Consider the following 24,577-nt stretch of genomic DNA (forward strand, 5'->3'; position numbering starts at 1 on the left):
TAGCCTCTAGAGGAAGTGAGCGCAGTGTAGTGGAATGTAGTTACCATTAGTGGGAGTTGAGCTGAGGCTGGCTAACAGCTAGCCTGCTATGTTGAGTTGCTGAGCTGGAGACGCAGAGGATAGTGATGAAAACATGCCTCACTTCACAGTGGTACCGGTGAAGGATCAAGCTCAGTCCAACTACGATAGTCTAGAGGGGATTAACTGGGTGGATTACAGAGACACTGGACAGGACTGCCCTGATCATCAAGATTCTGTCAGCTCTGATGGTAAGTCTCAACTAACTAACTTTTACTCAGCTCTTTATCTCTCAGCTTGGACACAACATGACTAATTTGAATGTTTTTAACTTGATAAATGTCTCCTAAAAGTGATACTTCATGAGTTGGACCCAGCACAGCATGGGGCAGCCTTGCTTTGTCTAGAGAGTCCTCTGAACAGCTGGTTGTATGGTTACCATGGCAATTCTCTATGGCCAGAAAGCAGTTTTCCTACAGCCGGCAGGTCTGTGTTTGACAGCTCACTTTAGGTGAAGTTGAAGAAACACTACTTTTATCGTTTTGGAATATTTTTACTGCCCGTAGAAGCCATTTAAAATAAATTCAGGGACAGAAGAGTAACAAAGGGAAAACAATGAAAGGGGTGAGAACCATGGGGGAAAGACACAACGGTTGTGGGAATGTGTGAGGGGGCCCTGTACAGCCTCAACAAGAAAAGGCCTCAAGTGCTTCCTTGCACAAAAGATGGAGCTCTCTTTGTGCCAACGGAGGATTTCCTTTCACAGCGACTGGCTGCTCAACAACACAGGAGCAGATTTCTCCCTCCTCACTTCTCTTTTGCAGCTTGTCTCTCACTGTCACTCACTTGTTTTGCTTACAGCATTGAAAGAGGGGGGCAGGGGCAGTCCCAGACAGAAGATAAAGGGAAGACAGAGGGAAGACAAGGAGAGGAGCGAGGAGCTTGTAGCCGCTGGGTAGGATTATGTGAGAGCAGCACTGATTTGTGTGGGCTGAAAACGTGAACCAACTCGGGGAACAGAGTTTTTTAATAAAAGACACACATGGGTGCGGCCTTCCAAAGAAGCACCCACGCTTTACCAAGCGTCCAGAAGGCCAGGCTGGGTACAAACCCACACACTGACTGGCCACCCACTTATAGTATTACCTCACCGTCATGCTGCCTGTGAGCTCCCAACAACTGAATTACATCGGAAAGTTCCAGAGTTCAAGGCTGAAGACTCATCTAACTATTTGTTTCTGTGTTAATGAGCCTCCAGGGAATGAACAGCCAGTGTGTGTGGATTTTGATGTATGTGCATTTCTATGTGTTTGTGCATACAGTAAATGTGTGAGTGCAAATGTATGTACATTTGCATGAAAACTTGCCATGCAGATGAGATTATATATATGTTTCAGCGAGACACAGGGCTCAAGTAGACTGCATGAAGCATAACAAGAAGGAATCGAAGCACATGTTGACCTAGCTGTCTGTTTGTATATTTCTGGAATGCATGGACGTTACCCTTTAGAGCCAAATGGCATTCACGAACAGCAGGAATGCAAGTTAATACATTTATAAGATACTGTACATAACAGTGATTCAAGTGTTAAAAAGTAGTGGCCCGAATGTTGTCTAAGCAAATGTTGTCAAAGCAGAAATCTGTACTAGGCATACATGCCAACAAAAGGTTTTGACGATAGAGGGAAAAGCAGTTGTCCTCATATAACCCTCGCAGTTTTGTGGTTGGGTTTCGCACAAGCTTGTTGCTGCCTCCCTTGTCTTCCTGTTCTCACAATTCCCCCTAACCCTCCCGAGAGAGCTTCCTGTTAGCCTGAGAACAACAACAACCATTAAACTTAGTGGGTAGCTTCAAGGATGACTATATGCTGGAAAGGGTGAGAAGGAGGAGAAGAAGAAGGAAGTGAGACTGTGATGAATGATGAGACGGAGCAAAGGGCATGCAGTACCATTAAGTTTCCAACACGTGTGGGAACTAAACAGTAACAGCTACTCAAGTCAATCTAGTTGACTGCATTTTTGGAACATCTCTACTGTACTGTGCATTTTTAGTTATTTAAACATCATACCAGGCTAATTCTTAAGCATACAATAAAAAAAAAAAATCACGAGTAGGCATGTACATATTCAATATTTCTCTGACTTGAGTTTTACACGCAGCATTGTGACACATTCAAGCAGTAAAAAGTTGGGTGGGAAAGTATTTGCTGTCGTAAAACCAATCAAAAGTGGTTGCGTGTACTGGATGATTTCATCATGGGAGTGGTGGGCTTGGGTATGGTACATGTTGTATGTCTCAGCTACAGTGGTACAGTGCAGTGTGACATCCGTAGCATGGACAAATTGACATAATGCAGAGTCTGTATTAGCTTGTGAACTCAGCTCTGTTCAGCCCAGGACAGCACCAACACTGTGGCCATTGTAACTATGCTGTATTCCTGGGCAAGAGCAAGTACCCTAAATTGGCTTCACGTTTCAGAGAGGAAAGTGTGCTGCGAAAGTCTAGCAGGAAAAGTGAGCAAGAAACACTATTTTCTATCTCCTTTCTGCCTAAGTGTCTTTTTGCACGACAAGTAGATATTCCAGGTGAAGTAGGGCAACAAATAATATCCCATGAACGAAATAAAGCTAATGTGCAGGAGATATTACTGTTGATATAATAAGTTATCCATAAATGAAATTCAATTTATATACCTACAATTAACTTTTCATTTTCCTGTGAATATAGTGCAAGCTCTTTTTTTCTGTTATCAATCAATCAAATTTATTTAAAGTGTAATCACCATTAGACATGGTCTCAGTGCACTTTAAAATTAAAGGAACACAGAAATGACAGACAGGAACAACACAATTGAACAGCATTAAAGCAGTAATAATAACCAATACAAAACCAGCAACATAAGAGAATAAGTGAAAGAGTTTGTTTGTGAAGGACGCAGAAAGGATGGTGTGTTATGGTTGGCTATAGTATAATGAGTAAAGTTGGGTTTTCAATCTAGATTAAAAAAATGTCCACTGAGTGAGCTTCTTTACCAGGTAGTGGGAGGCCATTCCACAGATGAAGGGCACAGTAGGAGAATGCTCTATAACCAACAGATTTTTTGTTTACTAGGGGAATGACCAGGAGACCAGCATCAAGGGAGCAGAGAGAGCGTGCCGGTATACTGTATATGGTGTTATAAGCTCAGATAAATAAGGTGGTGCAAGTCCATGCAGGGCCTTAAATGTTAAAAGAAGAACCTTAAAATCAGCTCTAGCATGCACTGGGAGCCAGTGAAGAGAGGCCAGAACGGGTGTTCATATGTGATCATATTTTATAGTTTTTATCAAGATTCTGGCTGCAGTGTTCTGAGCAAGTCGAATGCCGCTAGTGGCACAATTTGGAAGACCAGAAGAAAGGACATTGCAGTAATCAAGTCGGTAAGACACAAATGCATGGATTACAGTTTCAGAATCACAAAATGATGAAATGGGTTGAATTTTTTAAATGTTACTGAGATGTAAAAATGCTGTCTTGGTAATAGCCTTGATGTGAGACTGGAAAGACCGGGTAAATAATATAACCATGTAGTGCAAATGTATTTTGCTTGTATTGGCCTCAAACTAAACAGGTGCTGAGAAACTGATGTAATGAGTAGATGATGTGGAGAATGCTGTTTGTGTGTTCCAACTCTAATTCAGGAGAGCAGGATGATCATTCCTGTCATGCTGTCTGGCATGCCACTCAGATAACCCTTGAGAGATAAACACACTGTGGTGGAGCAGAAATGTGGAACTGATGACAGAGTTAGAACATATTCAGACAGCCACACACACACTGGTGCACAAGCCTTAACAACTCTTTGTAAGTCTAAGAAGTTAAAGTCTTTGTAATGTTCTTTAAAGATTGTGCTTTAATTAAATTATTTGTCACACATTGTTTCCTATGATTCAACTGCCTTGCCATCCAATCATCTGTCATTTTTGTTCTATCTCTTCATTCACATCAAAGTGACAACATGGCAAGCAGAGCAGCTCAGATGTTGTTTTTTCCATTGTGTCCCCCAGTTCTTTCAGAAGATCTCCTAGCAATGGTATTCATTCAGTGTGCCTTGGGTCTACCTTACTGCACTGCCTCACTTTTGACACTTAACAGAGATCAGTGCAAAATGAATACAGTAGCTTCTACCCAACATGTGAAACTTGATTGAAATGATCACTGTTGTAGCACTTTTAGATTGTGATACATGAGAAATGTCCCTTTTGGACATTTTAATACACTAACTATGTTTTTAATTGGCTAAAATGGAACCAGTGGATCCCGACACCTGAGCTAAGGGACTGTTCATTATTTATTTATAGGGTCACCGGAAGAGTTTTGGGACCTTTAGGCTAAAAAGACTTGATCCTCCCCTCGCCAGTAATAATTTTTCTATGACCCTCCAAAATTATTTGAAAAAGAGGAATGACCCTCCCCTTATGTGCTAGTTTGCACTTAGCAAAGATATACATACACCATTTGATTTTTTACAGCCATGACATACACAAGTTAACCTCAGCATTCTCATCTTACACATCACACTCCTCTGTTATGGTGTGGTGGCCATTTCAGTAGATTTACTCACTATCACTGTTGTGGAAACACAATAAGCATGGGAACTAAATGCACACTTTCTGCATTACTGCATTACTTCAAATACTAAGTTACTCCTCTAGTAAACTAGTATTCATATGAAATAAAACAATAAAACATTGAGACCATTCAGCAAAGGACACTGGGAAATAACCAATTCAACACTGGTTGCTATGGACTCGTCACTAGGATTCCTCAGTCGTATATTTAGCACTGCCGAAGCTGAACATTATATTCCAAAACATATATGTTTATTTTTAAAGCAGATTTTAAATTACATTGTAACAATTTAACAATTCGCCCTTATGAAATCCAATCGCGGCACGGCTGTCTCGGAATGCAATAGACAGACAGTGGCGGAATGCCCTGACACTTAAATTCAACTAAAATGTAAGAGTGAACAATCAGTGTTCGACCTACAGTCTGTTGAGATGTCTATCCAAACGCAGAAATGAAGCGCAGTCACAACATAAAACGTTAAAGTGCCCATATTATGAAAAAATCACTTTTTCTGGGATTTGGGGTGTTATTTTGTGTCTCTGGTGCTTCCACACACATACAAACTTTGAAAAAAATCCACCCATGCTGTTTAGAGTGAGATACGGTTTCTGAATGTGTCCTGCCTTCAGTCTCTGGGTGAGCTGTTCAAAATCGGCACGGCTTGTGACGTCACAAGCCGAAACGAGCAGGCTAACCGCAACCATTAGCTCGTAGCGTTAGCATGCTAACGCTATGGCTAACGCTAGCATGCTAACGCTAGCATGCTAACGCTAGCATGCTACCTCGTTCTCAATAGCAAAGCACTGCTACAACACACACAAGTTCACCATAATCTACAAAAGAACTACTTACATGTGCGCCCTCATTTAGAAGTCTCCCAGCTAATCCTGCCTTGTAACTGACCGAAGTTGTAGAAACAGCCTTTCTTTTACTGTCTATGGAGCTAGCTAGCTGACATGATCTACATCTGAGCTACTGGGCATGTGCAGTGCAATCAAAGATAGTACAGAAGAAGAAGAAGAAGAAAAGAGGTCTCACTCTGTAGCTAAAACAGAGACCAGCTGAAAAGAGGATCTGCAGCAGTGAGAGAGAGCGGTGCAGTACAACACAAATATGGTGTTTTTTGAAGATTAAACCATGTAAACTTATTCTGGTACAACCTTAAAATACAATTATGAACCTGAAAATGAGCATAATATGCCTGCTTTAAGACACGTTGAGAAAAAAAGATCCGTATTTTGCCGTAATCCAATGACACAAAAAAAAGTAATCCACAGCGATCAGTAGATCCACAAAAAGGGTCACGGTGTATCCAGCAAGGCCTATACGAGCGTCACATTCACCAGCCAGCTCCAAACAGGTGAACGAGGCTTCTCCACTTTGCCGTTTAAACAAAGTGGAATAAACGTATAAAAGTCCAAATCTACACAAAACCTGCAATCAATTAGTAAGCTGACATCACATTTATATACATGGCATTTGGGAAACCTTTATTGCAAGGTTGGCACGGCAAGATGTCCAGGCTAGTGCAACAGTAATTTTCTTTTTTTGCGTCCTGCTACTCCCATCGTCAGCCAGGTAATATTTTTTTTACTAAAGCAGTATATGAAATCTGATGTATTACCTACCAACGTTTAGTTGTTTTGTGTTATTTAAGATATTTATAAAATATCTGGTCATTTTTTAGGGGCAGTGCTCCCCTTGCCCCCCAACAAACTCATGGGTCAGACCCATGTGGTAGCGAAGGAGGGCCGAGACTGAGAGCTACATGGAAAAATATGCACCAAACAAGACACTTTGAAATTTAGTTATTTTCATGAATACAAAAGTTGGGTGACCCCCCCGCCCCCAGACTAAAAAATGTTGGGTGACCCTCCCCTCAACAAAGAATAACAAGACATGACCCTCCCCTATTTTCCTCCGGTGGTCCATTCCATAAATAGCGAACGGTCCCTAATAACTAAAAGTGCCTCAACAGAGCGCATACTTGACTACTGAGGTGATTTCTGAACAAGGAGAACACCTTCTTATCTTTAAAGGTGCTCTGTCCCCTTACAGTCAGCTAGCAGATAGTGTGGAGATGTTTGCTGTATGTGACAAAAAATGTTGTAGCCTAAAAAACGTATCACATCACTTAGAGCACCCTTAAAGTAGGCTGTTAGGGGATATTCCTGTTTACGTTCCCTCCATTTGTGTACAAGGAAAGTACTGACAGCCGGGTTGCAATACATAAGTGTACAGGGGGAGTAATCTCACTATTATTTCCAAACTCCTCTGTGGACATGACAGAGTACAACTTGGTCAAGTACTGAAGTTACTAAAGGATAAACATCCTGTTGCTGACCTCCACAGTAGTGTGCTGTTTATGATATAGTCTATAATCTGTACATCTGTAACATTTACGCAAAGCAAACATTTACAAGAATGGGTTGTGTGTGCAGCAAATGTACAGCTTAAATGTAATTAACAGTTTTGCAAAGACACTGCAGATAGACAATTCTCCTGTACAGACCACACTTTGGGTTTGTTTAGTTATTAGTTCTACACCCACTGACGTGCCCATTTAGTTAATTTGTGTCTTTTCAAAAGTCTGTTGTACGATGCACCTCTTCCCGCCCACCTTTACCCCCTGAGGTAATCAGGCTGAGCTGCCGTCCTTTTCTCATCATTAGCACACATCAAAGCTAATATGTTTTGCTGTACGGCTCAGCAGGTTAGCATTCCAATGCTCGGTTCAGATGCTGCTCCGCATGAAACACAGCCATTACAGCTAACATTGGCCTATTCCTACAGCAGACATTATATTGGTTCTTGCCACAGGCTAGGGAGGAGAAAAAAGTACAATGCAAAAAAAACAACTAGTAGCAATTTCTGAAAATATGCCTACCCACAGCCCTACCCACCATGTTTATTTTTAATGACTAAGTTGACAGCAGTACACTTGAATGATTTAAGGATTGCGACAGACTAGAAAATATGTAAAATAGGGTTTGGAGGATCATTTTACAGGCCCAGAAACACAAACAAAGAGCTAAATATAGTGGACAATAGAGAATAAGTTTACAATTTAACCAGTTGACATAAGTCCACGCAACAGTATTGTATTATGTTTGCCCAACTCAGTGGCATAGTCACATCCAGCTATGCTTTGAAGCCATGCAGTGTAATCAAATGAAGAAAGGAGCCACAGATATTTACATACTGTCTCTTTCATTGTCTCTCTCTCGCTCTTTTATTTACACAGACACATACACACACCACCTCCAAACACATAATCAGTACAACATTCTTGCCAACTAACTGCACAAAGGAGAGTTAGCTAAGCTCTACTACTTCTCTGCCTATCAGTGTTAAGTCTTAAGTGTTTATTAAACAGGAGGTTTAGCAAAGAGGCTTTTTAAAACCCTAAGAAGCTAATGGACAGGGATATTGTTTTCCATGACTAATCTGCTTTTTTTTTTAAAGTGCAGACACATTACTGTGAAGTTTGTTTCTGCCTAAACATTAGGCCTACTGGTTTTGAAAAAGTCCATTTGAAAGATCACTGTAAAAACTCTTGATTACTCAAAATGTCCCACCCAAGTACACTGTGCAGTCTAGATAAAGTAAACGAATGCACTGTTTGCTAAAAAGTCTTGAACAAGTTTAGCAAGAGCTGCTTTCTGGAAGTTGTAACAAATCATAACTCATACTGATTTTGTCTTTGTAGATTTGCCTAAAACGTTGGCTATGGTTTGACAGTCACGTACTTTGCACTTTGAAAAGACTTGACAACATAGCATTTCTCTGGGAATTGATCTAGTTGTAAACACAAATTATAGCTAGACACCCCTGACACATAAGCAGTCTGTCAAAACATTTGTTTTGGACTTTTGTTGCTTTTAGTGTTTAGTGACTGGAGCTAAATACTATGACTCAAATAGTACTTATAATCTTGGCTAATGACTATAGTGCATGTTCTTTTTTTTTAAATGTTTTTCTTATTTCTGACAATGCTGTAAGTACAGTAGCAAGTACACCCCAACACCAACATTTTATACTTAAGAAAGCTGAGAAAACTCAACAAAACAAATAATAAAAATATATAGTAGCTTGTCTCTAAATAGTTAGTCAGTGGAAAGAAAAAGTCATGTACGCCCTGCTTAACTTCCCTACTTTGATGCACCCTTCTGTAAATGTGTCGGCCCTTCAGCACAGATCTTCTAGCAGTGATGGTGAGCTGTTTTGAGGGGGCACTGGTGACATGTCGGTACATGTTGCTGTAAAGCCTCTGTGTGCACACAGCAAGACTCTTGACTTCATAACAAGCCAGTTAATCTTTAATCTTTTTAATCAGACATTTAATGTGAAGTTATGAACAAGAGACCCCCACTGTCTCCTCATTGTTAAAGTGACTTTCATTTTGCTGGAATGAGCCGGAAGCTGAACTATTTTAGGCTTTACGATTATATATTAACTATTAGGGTAGTGTTTGGCAGAGGTGTGGACTCGAGTCATGTGACTTGGACTCGAGTCAGACTCGAGTCATGAATTTGATGACTTCAGACTCGACTCGACAAAATGTACAAAGACTTGCAACTCGACTTGGACTTTAACATCAATGACTCGTGACTTCACTTGGACTTGCGCCTTTTGACTCGAGAAGACTTGCTACTTCCCATGAAAACTGGGGAAGAAAATGTTCACACGGCCGCGCCGCTCTCAGTTTATCTGCATCTGTGAAAAAAATGTGCACCACCTGTATGCATGCAGAGAGCACGCGCGCTGCCTGCACGACATCCAATCACTGTAGTCCCACGTTGTTTTGATTCGACAGCATCTAAGCAGGCACATTGCAAGACAACCAATGAAGCACAAGCAACAACGCGCCAGTTGGCAAAATGATACCGAAGATAGTTTCGTTTGGCTATAAAAATTACGAGGTAGTCAACAAAAAAAGAGTTGCAATTTGCAAAACATGCGGGCCCTTATTTGATTAATGTCATTGTATAAAAAGAGGTTTAAATAAATACAAATCTTACAGACATACATGATTTGTATAAATTTTATTTCTGTGGTAAGAGGACTTGAAATGACTTGAAACTAAAATGGTAGGACTTTGGACTCGACTTGAGACTTGTTGGCTTTGACTTGTGACTCGACTCGGGACTTGCCTCATCTTTGACTCGACTTGACTCGGGACTCGAGGGCAAAGACTTGAGACTTACTTGTGACTTGCATAACAATGACTTTGTCCCACCTCTGGTGTTTGGAGCAGCACAGAGTAACAGTTCCTGCCAGGAAACATTTGAACATATCTCACTCTATGGCTAATTGTGGAGCAACATCCACCTGCATTGCAAAAATGCTACATGTCTTTTTAAGTCAATCAGTGCCTTCATCTCATCTACAGTAGTCCTCACTCATTGCTGCTTGGAACACCAATGCCACCGACAGCAAGATAACACTAGGGGACAGTGTCGGCATTGTTTTTACTCTTATCTCTTTACAGCCATAACTCACATCCAGCTGTGTAGGCTAGTTGTTAGGGTTTGGAAAGGCAGACCAATAGGAATGTGGCCTTTATGCTTAAAATTATCAACTATTTGTTTTAATACACCTATAAATTATTGTTTTGCTCATTGCTACATTCTTGGAATAATGGCTTGGAAGAAAAATTGATGACTAATTATACTGATTCATCCAGACTGAACATACAATGTAAGAATACAAACACTGTAATACTGCACTTCTTTGAGATACCATAAACCCAACCCAAGGCTCTTAAATCCTTATGAGCAGACATGTGCCGTGCATGTGCGTGTGTGTGTGTGTGTGTGTGTGTGTGTGTGTCTGTGTGCGCCATGTGCTTGTTAGTCAGCGAGTTACCACTGTATCCTCCACTCCCCACCTCTCACCCCCCTCACCGTGCACCATGTGTTAAATCAGGCCCCTGAATGAGTATTCACCCTGGGTGACCGAGCGTCCTATATAGTAATCGACAATTCCCCAAGCTAGAGCACAGAGTGCTCTGTTGCAGTCGTCACACATCTTATAACTATGCTTACCTACAGAGATACTAGCAGCAGTGGGACACAGAACACAGGTGAGTGAAGACTAGCATTGAAGCTCAACCAACTCACTTACAACAAAGCTGCTATATCTTCAACACTAAATATTTTTCTATTTCATGCCCACTTGGCTAAATTGGCAGACTTCTTGTTGCAGGATTGATTTGGGTATTGAAATGCCGCTGTTAAGGTTTACATGCTCTAATAACCCAAGGTTAGGTAATTTCTAGGTAATGAGGTGTGTGCATGCCTGTGATTGTGAATATGTGTGTGAAGTGAACGTTTGCAGTGCTACTTTGCGCGCAATAATTGCCCCAGGCACTGCGTTCATCTCTTCTTGATTCTTTTCTTCAAAAGCAAAAGTTAAAGAGAGTTGAATCTAATTATATGCCTGTTTATCACCTGGACTATGCTTTGTCGGTCTGTGCTGCTTTTGGCCTTTCACTGCATGAGTTGTGTTTCTGAAGTTACATGGAGATTATTATGATGTTTAAATTATAATTAATAGTGAGAGTTCAAAGCTAACTGAATACTGAAAAATATTGCCATGGAAAAAGGTGGATTTGATATTAGGGGTGTGCCATAACACATCACTCATGATAATATATTTGTTCTAATCATGATATGAAAAAATGAATATCGTGATTATGCCAATATTCCAACTTGTTGACGTAATTGCCTAATTTAACTGTTTAGATGTGCACTTTGTTGTACTATTTGTAACAACTGAGATATAACTTTTTTTTTTTAGCTTTTACTGAATATTTGAAGGCAAACTGTTAACATTTATACTGACATTTTTGTTGCAATTCTATGTTCTTGTAATTAATAATAAAATATTGTCATATCATCACAGATATACCCTGAAATATCATATTCTTTAAGGGCTATATCGCCCACCCCCAATTGGTATAGATTGTTTCCAACAAGTGATCTTATTTTAATTTTTAAGGCAAATTGGTGACATTGATAAAAAAAATGTTGTATATGTCCATCAATGACTGTTAATCTTGCATAATGAAACATTTAGCTTAATGCCATCATGAAGATGTACATTTTTAATTCAAAAAAATATTGAATGGATTTTTAATCTTTAAGAAATGTATGTTAGAATTGCTTTCCCCTTAATTTTTGTGTTACATTTGAGAAGCCTTTGAATCAGCACAGACACCGCTGGACACTTTATACTGTCCATGGAAGTCTGGTTGTTACATTAGATAAGCATTGTCTTAAGACAGTGTGATACAGAAATTATTGATGCCTCCAATATATCTTTAAGAACAATGTTTGCTTGATTTATTGGCAGGAAAAATAACCTTAATAACCTATAAAGCTCAAAAAGCAACTTTGTTTTTATTGTTAACCATAAGTCTTGTTTTCCTCTGCCTAATAGGACACGGGAATCATAAAGAAGACAGTCCATTTCTCAACAATGCTGATGCTGCTAGCAAGAAGAATGACTTCTATGACAGAAATCTGGCTTTGTTTGAGGTCTGTTATTTTTATTGCCCAATATTTCTGTCAGATGATAGAATTGCAACAAACTCATTAATTTACCTTCTTCCCCTGTTCTTCTTTCAGGAAGAGCTGGACATCCGGCCAAAGGTTTCCTCCCTGCTCAGCCGCTTGGTCAGCTACACCAACATCACCCAGGGAGCCAAGGAGCATGAGGAGGCGGAGAGCGCTGAGGCCTCACGCAGGAAGACCCCCAAGGTCAGCAGTCGGGGCACAGCAGAGGAACACTATAGCCTCACTGTTTATTAGCACGTGTTGTACACCCAGTCTTTGGAGATTTAGAAACATTATCCTCCATCTCTGGCTCTCTCCCTGCCTCACTATCCAAGTTCTTGATTTGTATTAAGAGTTGTTGATTGATTGCTTATGCCTTTGCACGCTCTGCAGTCAGATTGTGGCTGTGTACGACCTGGATACATGCAAAGAGCTGATAACATGATTGAATGACCTTTTAAAAAAGTACATCAGTCAATACAAATGATCAATACACTTGTTTCCTGAAATGTCATGGTCAATATTCTCCCTCTCTCTCTCTCTCTCTCTCTCTCTCTCTCTCTCTCTCTCTCTGTCTCTCTCCCTCTTTATCTCTATCAGTCTCCCAACATGGGTACTCTGATGGGGGTCTACTTGCCGTGTCTGCAGAACATCTTTGGTGTCATTCTTTTCCTCCGACTGACGTGGATTGTTGGGATGGCTGGCATCATGCAGTCCCTCCTGATTGTCCTGATGTGCTGCTCATGTGTTAGTATGCACACACACACATATCCTACTGTACACAGACACACACACACACACACACACACACACACACACACACACACACTATTATGCTGGGTTGATTCCACCAACAATGTGGGCCAGCTTCTATTGCTACATGGTTGCATAAGCAGCAGCATTATTTAAGGTGAAGAATGTCACTTTGAATTGTTTTTTTGGTATTTTACTTAGTATGCTTTAGTAACCTTTCTTAAATAACAAATACTGTGGTCGTATTAACGTCCTGGCTACATTATCTAAATATTTAGAGATACGCTAGCTTAGATGGAAGCTGTGCTGGCTTTCAGTTTGATCATTGGATATTAACGGAACACCCAAAGTTGCCATAGCTTTTCCATATTAATCCTATTTTTCCCTTTCTTCTGTAGACAATGCTCACGGCCATATCAATGAGTGCCATTGCCACGAATGGTGTTGTTCCAGGTAATACTTTGAACTCCACTGTATTCACTGAAAATGTCCCTAAGCAAACATTTATCCAGTACATGTCCTTCAGCAGTACTATAAATATTTTTTTGTACAAGTAAATAGACATAAACTGCTTTTCAAATAATTACTTGCTGGACCTTGATATCTCCGGACTGCTCCGAATAGATGTAGAAGGTACATTTTCTATTACATATTCTTCCACCTGGGGGCAGCAGAGATTTACTGTTGTGTTCAGTGCATGCAGTACAGATGCTTTCCAGTGGCTGTTTATGTGTAACACTTTGTTTTACTGTTGTAGCTGGAGGGGCGTACTTCATGATCTCCCGCTCCCTTGGCCCTGAGTTTGGAGGAGCTGTGGGTCTGTGCTTCTACTTAGGCACCACCTTTGCTTCTGCCATGTACATACTGGGGGCCATCGAAATCTTCTTGGTCAGTTTGCTGAAATATTATTCTGTGGTTATATTCCAGCTCGCATTTGTATGTCTAGATATGATTCCTAAACACTGTTCTGTAAAGAAATACAGCAGCCATTACATGTGTTTTTATATATACTTTATGCAGTGACCTTCCTGTTGTAATTTATTTTTTCCTTAGAAATATTTGGTCCCCCAGGCGGCCATATTTCACGCTACAGACACCCTTGGGAGTGACAGTGCCATGCTGAACAATATGCGAGTCTACGGCTCTATCTGCCTCAGCCTGATGGCTGTGGTGGTTTTTGTAGGAGTCAAATATGTCAACAAGCTGGCTTCTCTTTTCCTGGCCTGTGTCATTATCTCAATTGTCTCCATCTATGCTGGGGCATTCAAATCCATGACTCATCCCCCTGAATTCCCGTAAGTCTGCAGTTTAGTAGAATAAACATATGTATTAACAGTAAATAGAGTTAATTATGGGGACCTTTATATTTATATATACTATATATATATATATATATATATATATATATATATATTTTGTGTCTTATATGGGGGAGAGAGTGCTAATTCTGTGTGGTATTCATTCCACATGGAGAAGGAATACATGCTTTTCTATTGTTATTTTATTTTTGTATTGTATTTTCTCGGTGTTGTTATGATTCTGTCTCCCATCTGCCACTAATTAGGCCTGGGGTGCCTACTTGCAGTATGGTTTTCCAATTAAATAGTTTGAGTATAATTCAACTACTATGGTTATAATAATAAAGGAGATGTATATGATGAGGACCATGATGATGATGATGATGATGATGTTGTTGTTGGAAATAATGACAACTGATATAGTAATCATTTTGATTTGTGTCCATGTTACTGCTGTAGGATCTGCATGCTGGGAAACAGAACGTTGGTGAGAGATCGCTTCGATGTGTGTGCTAAGACTGTGATAAAGGGCAACATCACGGTGCCCAGTCAGCTGTGGGAAAGGTTCTGTCTGCCGGGGAACATGAGCGGCACTCAGTGTGATGACTACTTCATCCAGAACAATGTGACAGAGATACAGGGCATCCCTGGACTTGGCAGTGGAATTATAAGAGGTATATTTATTATTAGTTGTTAGTGTAGGGATTAAAGTATCCATAAATATGTTAATGTTGACTCTTAATGTTCCAAGTATATATCATTACTATAAACATACTGATTAAGGGGTAAAATAAAGTGTTAGTACCATTCAAGTTAAAAAACAAAACAAAAGAAAAGAACAACAACAAAAAACTTTTGCACATGATTTTAAACAATTTTAAGAATCAATAATTATTCTATGGCAAACTTGAATGAATAACACACAGGCCTGATAGAATGTCACTCTCTTAGTTTGTTGCCAATGTTTTAAATGTCTGTTCTCTGTTGTTAGAAAACATGTGGGGTGACTACCAACAGAAAGGGGAGATCTTAGAGAAAGCGGGGCTACAGTCAGTGGATGCCCATGGTGCCATGGAGAACTTTGGCATGTATGTGTCAGCAGACATCGCTACATCATTCACACTTCTGGTTGGGATCTTCTTCCCATCTGCCACAGGTATAACAACGTCATAAAACAGAAAAAGTTATTTTATGGCACATACCTCAGTCTACAGTCTGTATGAAACTGTAAAATGATTCTTTCCTAACATGTTTACCTTAAAACTTAAATTCAAAAATTTAGCAAATTATATGATTGTGACAAAAACTAATGTGTAATGCCTCAGTGGTTAACCTGTTTAAATGTAAATCTATAATGCAGACATGATTCCAAGCCAAATTGTTTGTTTTCCTTTAACTACCTGCTATGTTGTATTATATACAGTACCAGTCAAAAAGTGTGGACACACTTTCTCTTTCACTTGAATGGGAAAGTGTGTCCTAACTTTTTGACTGGTACTGTATTTTTTTCTTTCTTACAAAAGGGACTTTGCACACAGTAACATAGCGATGATTTAAACATCTCCTCAATCCATCCAGCAGGGGGCATAGTTAAACAGCATTTTCATGTCCTCTGTTGTTTTAACAGTCTGTCTGTTTTGTTTTGTTTTATAGGTATCATGGCAGGGTCCAACAGATCTGGTGATCTCCGTGATGCTCAAAAGTCCATCCCTGTGGGAACTATCTTAGCCATTACTACTACTTCACTTGTTTGTATCCTTATTCTGTTCACTACCCACAATAAAACTAACAGCCTTGCTCCTTCGAACAGGATAGGAAAGCAGATTTGATATAGATCTTTGTGCCACTTTGAGCTCCTTGACCTCTTGTATTCAGATTTCAGTTCTGTGGTTCTGTTTGGATCTTGTATCGAAGGAGTAGTCCTTAGGGACAAGTAAGTTTATGTGTGTCCTACTGCAAGTTAGTACTATCAAAAACACTTTCTTATAAAGTAGCATTTAAAAAGATAATATTCTTGGTCATATTCAGTCAGCATGTACTTGCAGGTTTGGAGACGCCGTTCGAAAAAACTTGGTGGTGGGAACGCTCTCATGGCCGTCTCCGTGGGTTATTGTCATTGGCTCCTTCTTCTCTACAGTTGGGGCGGGCCTGCAGTCGCTCACTGGGGCTCCCCGACTTCTGCAGGCTATAGCCAAGGACAACATCATTCCTTTCCTCAGGGTGGGACAGTACACACTGTTGATAGATACATTGTGTAACAACTTCACATTCTCTGAAAAAATTGCCATTGTCGCTGCAAAACAGAAATGGCTCCTATAGTCTTGGCTCACACACAGCCAGAGACAACAGTTACTCCATAGTCTGTTTCTTATTATTTCCAAAACATATGATAATTTGAATATTCAGGATAACCTCTAAATCACATGTTGTGCTGGAGATGTTTGCTAATATTTGAATTGCAAGATTATTTGATTATGATGCAGTAACAAACAATAAGTGATTTGCATTGCTGCCTTTGAAGGTTTACAATTTTTTTGTTTCAGGTGTTTGGTCACGGAAAGACCAATGGAGAGCCTACATGGGCCCTACTACTGACTGGTCTCATAGCTGAGCTGGGCATCCTTATTGCCTCACTCGACATGGTGGCTCCCATACTTTCAATGTAAGCTTGCATACTGTTCATAAATACGCCAAATATATGACATATGCCAAGTCATTTCTTAATTTCCCTTTTTGGTTTAGGCTGACTAAACCACTTATGATATAGTATCTACCTCACATTTGTTGAAATTCTCCTTGTGTTTACTCAACAGGTTCTTCTTGATGTGTTATCTCTTTGTGAACTTAGCCTGTGCAGTTCAGACTCTTTTACGGACACCCAACTGGAGGCCAAGGTTTAAATATTACCACTGGTGAGTACAGGTGTAGCTCCACCATACTTCTTAAAGGGGGTAGGGTGGACACTTTATTTTTACCAGTCATATTGTGCTGGCTGCTATACTTATGATGTAATAATGATGCTCTTCTTGGTATGCAAAAACATTACTTCAGGTGTTATGTGTCACACTCACAGGGCTCTGTCCTTCCTTGGCATGAGTATGTGTCTGGCTCTAATGTTCATCTCCTCCTGGTACTACGCTATTGTGGCCATGGTCATTGCTGGGATGATCTACAAATACATTGAGTACCAGGGGTATGTCTGGAGTCTAATTAGCATTTGCACGTTTCTTTTTCTTCTCCTCTTGTTGCTGTCCTATTACAGTACATTCCTGTATAGTATGGGGTAATGATGGATGTCTCTTTGTTTCTGTCTGATGTTGTTCCTTATGTTTGTGTCATTTTTTGTCTCATCCACTCACAAACAACAACAGAGCAGAGAAGGAGTGGGGAGATGGTATAAGAGGACTGTCCCTTAGCGCTGCACGATACGCCCTGTTGAGACTAGAGGTTGGACCCCCGCACACCAAGAACTGGAGGTATAGCAAGAGACACTCTGAATGTCTCCACAAAAACTCCTTTTGATTGCATCTCTGAGGAGCCATATTACATGTTGTGGTATAAAAATAGTTTTCACATCTGTGTTCAGTGATGAGAAGAAAGCATACACTATAAATAAAGCAGCATCAAACATGCCACACTGTCACCCTCTGCCCACTATCAAATAGTTCACATTGTTATGATTGTACAGAAGCGCATATGGATGTTGAATTAGTGAGAAGCTAAAAGTTTTATCAAAATCCTGTCTCTACCTTCTATAAGAAATTACCCTCCAGAATAATGATAATGCCACACAAAATAAATAACATATGAGAGATTTACTACCAGCTGTTATCCATATGAGTCAGTGGCCTGAAGTTGTGGCCTGAGAAAGGGATTTATTCTTTTAATTTGTAGCATGCTTGCTTGGAATTTCCAGTAAGTTAGCGTGTCATCTTTTGCTGTAACATGTAATCACTCGGATGCTCCACTTCCTCTTTCACCACTTCCTCTTAACCCTTGTGTTATCGTCCTGTCGACCATGAACTTGTTAGTCCTTTGGAAGGAGTTTTTGTTACTTATTTCAACTCTTTTTTTTAATGAATGGTCAATAAACATCATTTATATGATATTATAACTATTTTTTTAGTTTAAACAAAGCAGAAATTATGAATTATTTTGCCCAATAGTTAGGATCAGAGGATGCTGCGTGGATCACAGACTGGTTTATATCAAAGTTTAGTCAGGACTGTTTTGAAACCATTCAGTTTTTTTTATTAAATGCTATAACATTTAATTAAACACCCAAAATGCAATGAAAGTAATCATTAATGTTACCTGTGAAGAATGGTGTATGGGTTCCATTCAACGTACATCCATGCATGTTATTTTTGGGGAATTTGTTTGAAATAAACCCATATTTCTGATTTAAAAAAACATTGAAAAAGGGTCAAATTTGACCGAGGACAACACAAGGGTTAATGCAATGGCAGCAACACAATAGCTAGCTAGTCTTGATAGTTTTGAACGGGGGCAATATATCAATGAAATGTAAACAAGGCAGCCCAGTAAGCACCGGCAAGATGATTCAGAGGTAAAGAAATGTCTAGGCATCTAGGTTAAAACCAGGATAAATTTGGCAGACAACAGAGTTATGTTTATGTCGCATATAAAATGGTGGCTCTACAGCATTTCTGTTTCTTTATTTCAACCCGATTCAACCTGATTCACAGTAAAATACTCACTGTAGTCATTTAAATGCTATAGAAGCAACAGGTATATGTAACCTAAATGTCTAAACAAACTTTCCAAATGTATCCGTTTTAAGATAGACATTTAATGTATGTGTTTTGACCTGCAGAATCAACTCATATTGACTGTCTTTGACTCTGTGCACCACAGACCTCAGCTGCTTGTGCTGTTGAAGCTGGACGAGGACCTCCATGTAAAATACCCTCGTCTGCTCACCTTTGCCTCGCAGCTAAAGGCAGGAAAGGGTCTGACCATTGTGGGCTCTGTCGTCCAGGGCAACTTCCTGGAAAGCTATGGGGAAATGCAGGCCGCTGAGCAGGTAAATACTAGAGAGGGGTGTACGCTGTACATGCTCTATACAATTCTCTATTGTACTCTGTTGCTGACTGTGTTGCAACTCATTGTTACAAATGGCCACCTTTTGTAATTTGAAAAGCACAATGAAGCGAAAACATGCCTCAATGTTAATTTTCCATTTTTGTGACAGTTCTTTCTCAGCAACAGTTTTTGAAGCTTTTGTCACTTTAATCAAAGAGCATGGCTGGAAATAGCTTGTTGTTGTCACTACAGTATGGTGCCAATGAGCCATTTAATAATAATAAAAAGGCATTCTATTTCAGATCAAATAGGAGGAACCTTTTTCATAATGTGATGTGTTTGGTGAAAAAACAAACAAGTGAAGTAAAGTTTGCTCTTGTTTACGTGACAATAACTGGAGAAATGAATCACCCATCCTCGATTCACTTAATGTTAAGCCAATATTCATGTATTATGTGTCAAGAGTTATCATTAGAGCTTGTGCTATACAGGGAGGTAATGGAGGTAAAACCTAATTCAATATGTTTAAAGTGTTCATATTATTATTTCCCTTTCCTTTATTGTGTCATACATCTTTTTTGTGCATGTTATAGGTTTACAAAGTGAAAAAGCCCAAAGTCCACCCCAAAGAGACTTACCATCTCCAACAGAAAACACTGTTCACAAACTGCTCCAAACAGCTCTATTGTAGTCCAGCCTTTACTTCCCTGACGAACGTGCGGTACTTTATAACACACGTTATAATGCTCACCTAGCTGCTAGCGTGGCACTCCCTCATACTCTGCTTCTGACTGGGTAGTAGCCTTTACCTAACTACTGTGCATGTGCGACTCCCAACAAAGATGGAATAGAAGTGAGATGCCTCACTCGGTAGCTAAAACAGAGAGCTCAACACACAGGGTGAAAAGAGGAGCTGCAGCAATGTGCAGTACAACAAAAATATGGTGTTTTTTGTAGGGCTGTCAAAATAACGCGTTAATTTCGATTAATTAATCTGAGAAAAAATAACGCGTTAAAAAAAATAACGCAGATTAATCTACTCCATATTGACGTTTGACCCGGCGCTGTTCTAGCCACCATTGGACTGTAAAATGAAGAAGGGAGACGAGAATGTGCTGCCTGGATCATTAACTGGAACATTTACTTGTAAAAATCTTCTTCCTGCCAACCCTGGCTACCGAAATCTGGTGCCAATGATATGTCTGCGCTTCTCTCTGATGCTCTGAAACAGATGATACAGGAAACACAAACACTGCTGCACGTGTCGCTAGCACGTTAGCCTACCGCTAGCTAGTAGCTGGATTAAAAACGGTTAAAATGCTGACAGCTAACGCTAAACGGTGTAAAGTTTGGCTGTGTTTTACTGTAGAGGATTCAACACCGGTATGCAACAATCTGCAGCTGCCGTAGGAAAAACAACAGACGGTGTGTTCAATGAAACTGGTAAACTACAGCTTCGTGGTGCATTTGAAGTTATTGTAAATGTCCTTTTCCCATCTGATGGTTGTTTTTGTCGTTCAACAGCAATTTACTAGTGAAATAAGTTATGCATGTTATACATTATTATTAAATCATTTAATTTTGACCATATGGCCTTAGCAATAAACAAGCCGTTCTTTAATGTCGCCAACTGTTGTTTAGTACCCTTTTTTTTTCTTTTCTTTTTTTACTTTTTAAAAAGTATCGGTTCAGGCACCGTTAATTATGTATGCGATTAATTTCGATTAATTAATCACAGAGTATGTAATTAATTAGATTACATTTTTTAATCGATTGACAGCCCTAGTTTTTTGAAAATGAAACCATGTAAACCTATTTTGGTACAACCTCTAAATACAATTATGAACCTGAAAATGAGCATAATATGAGCACTTTAACATTTGTTTTGCTATATAAATCCTTATCATGCAAGTGTGTAGTATGCACATGGTCTTTTAGATCATTTTGTTTTAAAGCATTATGTAGCTATGGTTTACAACTGTTTTGGTTTATCTGCTTACTCCTTATTGTAATCATGAACTACAGTTCTGTTTCTGTCTTGTTTGCCCACATTTTTTCTGCCAGACCATTAAGAATATGATGGAGATTGAGCGAGTCAAGGGTTTCTGCCAGATTGTGGTGGCATCTAAGGTGCGGGAGGGTATTGTCCATCTGATCCAGTCCTGTGGTCTGGGGGGCATGAAGCACAACACTGTGATGATGGGCTGGCCGTACGGCTGGAGACAGAGTGAGGACCCTCGTGCCTGGAAGACTTTTATCAGTAAGAGTCTCACTGAAATATTGTACATACAACATGATATTTAATAGGCCAAATTAGCATTTGCAGTATAGCACCCATATTAAATGACTTTCCACTCCAAATAACCTTTGATTGCGTAATATTACAGGCATAGTATGCAGTTGTCACACATAAATGCGCTCATGCACTAAACTAACGTCTTGCTATATTGACCTGGAAATTACAGCAATTTGGGGTTAAAAAAAGCTCATATAAATATAATATTTGGATGTTTGAATACATTCTGTGTTAGTTTCCATCTGGCCTTTACAGAAGTTGTAGCTAAATTAATTTATACAAATACAGTTAATATCCATGCCTCCATGTTTTCATCTCTACTCAGACACAGTCCGCTGCACCACAGCTGGCCACCTGGCCCTGATGGTGCCCAAAAATGTGTCCTTTTACCCAAGCAACCATGAACGCTTCACAGATGGCAACATTGACGTTTGGTGGATCGTCCATGATGGGGGGATGCTAATGCTGCTGCCTTTTCTGCTCAAACTGCATAAAGTGAGGCAACAGATATCTTTGAGTTTTATTCCAATACGCTACTTTAGATAAATACAACAAAACAAACTTTGTAACTGTAATCCTTCCAAATTTACATGCTTTCCTTAGTTTCAGGTCTATGTTATTTGGGAGAATGCCTTTTAGTATGTTTTCTGTAAGTAATTATAGTCACATTTGTTCAGTATTGTACATGGTATTACACTTGTGGAAATACCACATGGTTATATTTGCGTTTTAGGTTTGGAGGAAATGCAAGATGCGCATCTTCACTGTAGCCCAGATGGATGACAACAGCATCCAGATGAAGAAAGATCTGGCCACGTTCCTTTACCAGCTGAGAATAGAGGCTGAGGTGGAGGTGGTGGAGATGGTAAGAATCCCTCTTACACAATCACTAATCTGAGCAAAGGTTAAAACTTGTATACAGTTTTTTTATGGGTAGAACCAGCTCAAAACAAATGTAACTCTGTTATAAAAATTGCAACTGAAACCACATGCCTATAACTACAAGATGCCACAAACATGTTTCAAAAATAATTACAGTGTTAAAAAAACAAACGGAAAACCGCTTGTTGAACACGAATTAATTTACTTCCATGGTCACTCCTTTTCATGTTCAACAGACACATATGTTTAAATTGGATTAACCACTAAAATGATGTTTTGCAAATGGTACTTTAGCATGACAGTGACATCTCCGCATACACCTATGAGCGAACGTTAATGATGGAGCAGAGGTCCCAAATGTTGAGGCAAATGAGGCTCTCCGGTGCAGAAAGACAAAGAGAGGTATGCTTTTTTTTTGTGTTCACTGAACCTGAAATATTTTACTAATAACATAATCATATAAATAAAAAAACTAATGTAACATATGCATGATAAATCACTGAAAGACTGCTGTGTTTTAATGTTTCGAAATCTTCACTAAAGGTTGTCTGTAGAGTTGGAATTTGGGAATCTCATCTGCTCGACCTTAACTCTGCTCTGAATAACAGCGGTAGTTACATTCAGTATATTGACAACTCAGCCTCATGATATTCCCATGGCACTTGCAGGCCCAGCTGGTTAAGGACAGACACTCTTTGGTGCGTATGGGAAGTCTATACTCAGATGAGGAGGAGGAGGTGGTGGAGGCTCCTCCAGAGAAGGTCCAGATGACGTGGACAAGAGAGAAGTGTGAGGCTGAGAGGAGGAACAGAAACAATGCACCCGAGAACTTCAGAGAACTCATGAGCCTCAAACCGTGAGTCACATTCAGTTAACCTCAGTATCATCTTTACTGTAGTCTTTATCCACGACGTTCCATCCCCGGGATTGCTCTGTTGCCCCCGGAAATTCCGCCGGATGTCCTTTTTTCTGCTTTCTTTGTGTTGGAATTTAAAACTCCGGTGGATTTATGAGGACTATGGTTAACTGATCCTCAGATCTCTGCAGATAAATCCAGCAAGCTAGCTAAACTATCTGTCCAATCTGAGTTTTCTGTCCGACTAAAACAACTTTTGAACGTACACACGTTCCACCAAAACAAGTTCCTTCCCGAGGCTATTTTGCAGCGGCACCGGGGCTCCGTCCGGCGCTTAGCGCCGCCCATGATGATTGTGATTGGTTTAAAGACATGCCACTAAACCAGAGCACGTTTTTCTCCCATCCCGGAATGCTGTGTGGATTAACAAGACCTTCCTCCGCAGTGCTGTGGAGGAAGGTCTGGCAATGCAAGATTATCTTTAGTCCCCTTTGACCAGAAAAAAAACGTGCCGTTAAAATGCTAAACCTTTCATTTTATTTTCCCCTTCCCTTTTTGTAAGTTTCCCTATTTTAAAACAGTGAGAGCTTGCTTTGAAATAGTCCAAAAAAGTTTCTTATTTGCACAAATCCATTCTACTCACTGTCTCTCCCACTTGCTCCACTCCAGGGATCAGTCTAATGTGCGGCGAATGCATACAGCTGTGAAGCTGAACGAGGTAATAGTCAACAGGTCCCATGATGCTCGATTAGTGCTGCTCAACATGCCAGGGCCACCTCGTAACACAGACGGAGATGAGAACTGTATCCTTTACCAATATGAACAAACAGAAGGGGTCTTGCATAAATCAGGGTTTCTGCAGGTTTCAACATGTCAAATTTAAGACTTTTTAAGACCATTATGAATGAAATTTAAGACCTATATCACGACATTACAGTAAAACGAAATGCAGAGTCACAATATTACTTGCAAAGTAAATCAAATGATTTAAATTGAATAAAAGCGACACAGAGTAATAATGATCTGTACATACACAGCGAATTATATTTGGACTATAGCCAAAGAAAGAACTACAACACCGAATGAAAAAAAAAAAACATTTCAATAAGCCTAAGAGGTAGTTACATGGATGTTGGAAAATTAAGACTGTTTAAAATAATTTAAGACCTAGAACACAATACTTCAGAATTTAAGACTTTTTAAGGCCTAACATTTTTGTTTTGAAATTTTAGACTTTTTAAGACCCCGCAGAAACCC

At 39.8% G+C, this 24,577-nt stretch overlaps 1 protein-coding gene across 2 annotated transcripts in view; it reads left to right on the top strand.

The window, feature by feature from the left end:
* The window catches only part of slc12a4 (solute carrier family 12 member 4), a 26,073-nt gene continuing 1,496 nt past the window's right edge, over positions 1–24,577 (top strand). The window contains exons 1-23 of one of the 2 annotated variants that reach the window (XM_031281426.2): positions 1–269; positions 12,074–12,171; positions 12,262–12,393; positions 12,790–12,936; positions 13,341–13,395; positions 13,700–13,830; positions 13,996–14,237; positions 14,700–14,914; positions 15,232–15,396; positions 15,894–15,992; positions 16,116–16,173; positions 16,286–16,460; positions 16,784–16,902; positions 17,054–17,152; positions 17,314–17,433; positions 17,612–17,716; positions 19,119–19,287; positions 21,351–21,546; positions 21,908–22,077; positions 22,316–22,447; positions 22,759–22,866; positions 23,133–23,320; positions 23,990–24,123. In XM_031281426.2, the coding sequence (XP_031137286.1) occupies positions 134–269; positions 12,074–12,171; positions 12,262–12,393; positions 12,790–12,936; positions 13,341–13,395; positions 13,700–13,830; positions 13,996–14,237; positions 14,700–14,914; positions 15,232–15,396; positions 15,894–15,992; positions 16,116–16,173; positions 16,286–16,460; positions 16,784–16,902; positions 17,054–17,152; positions 17,314–17,433; positions 17,612–17,716; positions 19,119–19,287; positions 21,351–21,546; positions 21,908–22,077; positions 22,316–22,447; positions 22,759–22,866; positions 23,133–23,320; positions 23,990–24,123 (3,193 nt within the window). In that variant the 5' untranslated portion in view covers positions 1–133. Of the gene's footprint in view, positions 270–10,573; positions 10,716–12,073; positions 12,172–12,261; positions 12,394–12,789; positions 12,937–13,340; positions 13,396–13,699; positions 13,831–13,995; positions 14,238–14,699; positions 14,915–15,231; positions 15,397–15,893; positions 15,993–16,115; positions 16,174–16,285; positions 16,461–16,783; positions 16,903–17,053; positions 17,153–17,313; positions 17,434–17,611; positions 17,717–19,118; positions 19,288–21,350; positions 21,547–21,907; positions 22,078–22,315; positions 22,448–22,758; positions 22,867–23,132; positions 23,321–23,989; positions 24,124–24,577 lie in introns of those variants that run through there. The other variant, XM_031281427.2, reaches the window with a different exon arrangement.

Source organism: Sander lucioperca, chromosome 3 (assembly GCF_008315115.2).
Source record: "Sander lucioperca isolate FBNREF2018 chromosome 3, SLUC_FBN_1.2, whole genome shotgun sequence".
NCBI classification, from domain to species: domain Eukaryota; kingdom Metazoa; phylum Chordata; class Actinopteri; order Perciformes; family Percidae; genus Sander; species Sander lucioperca.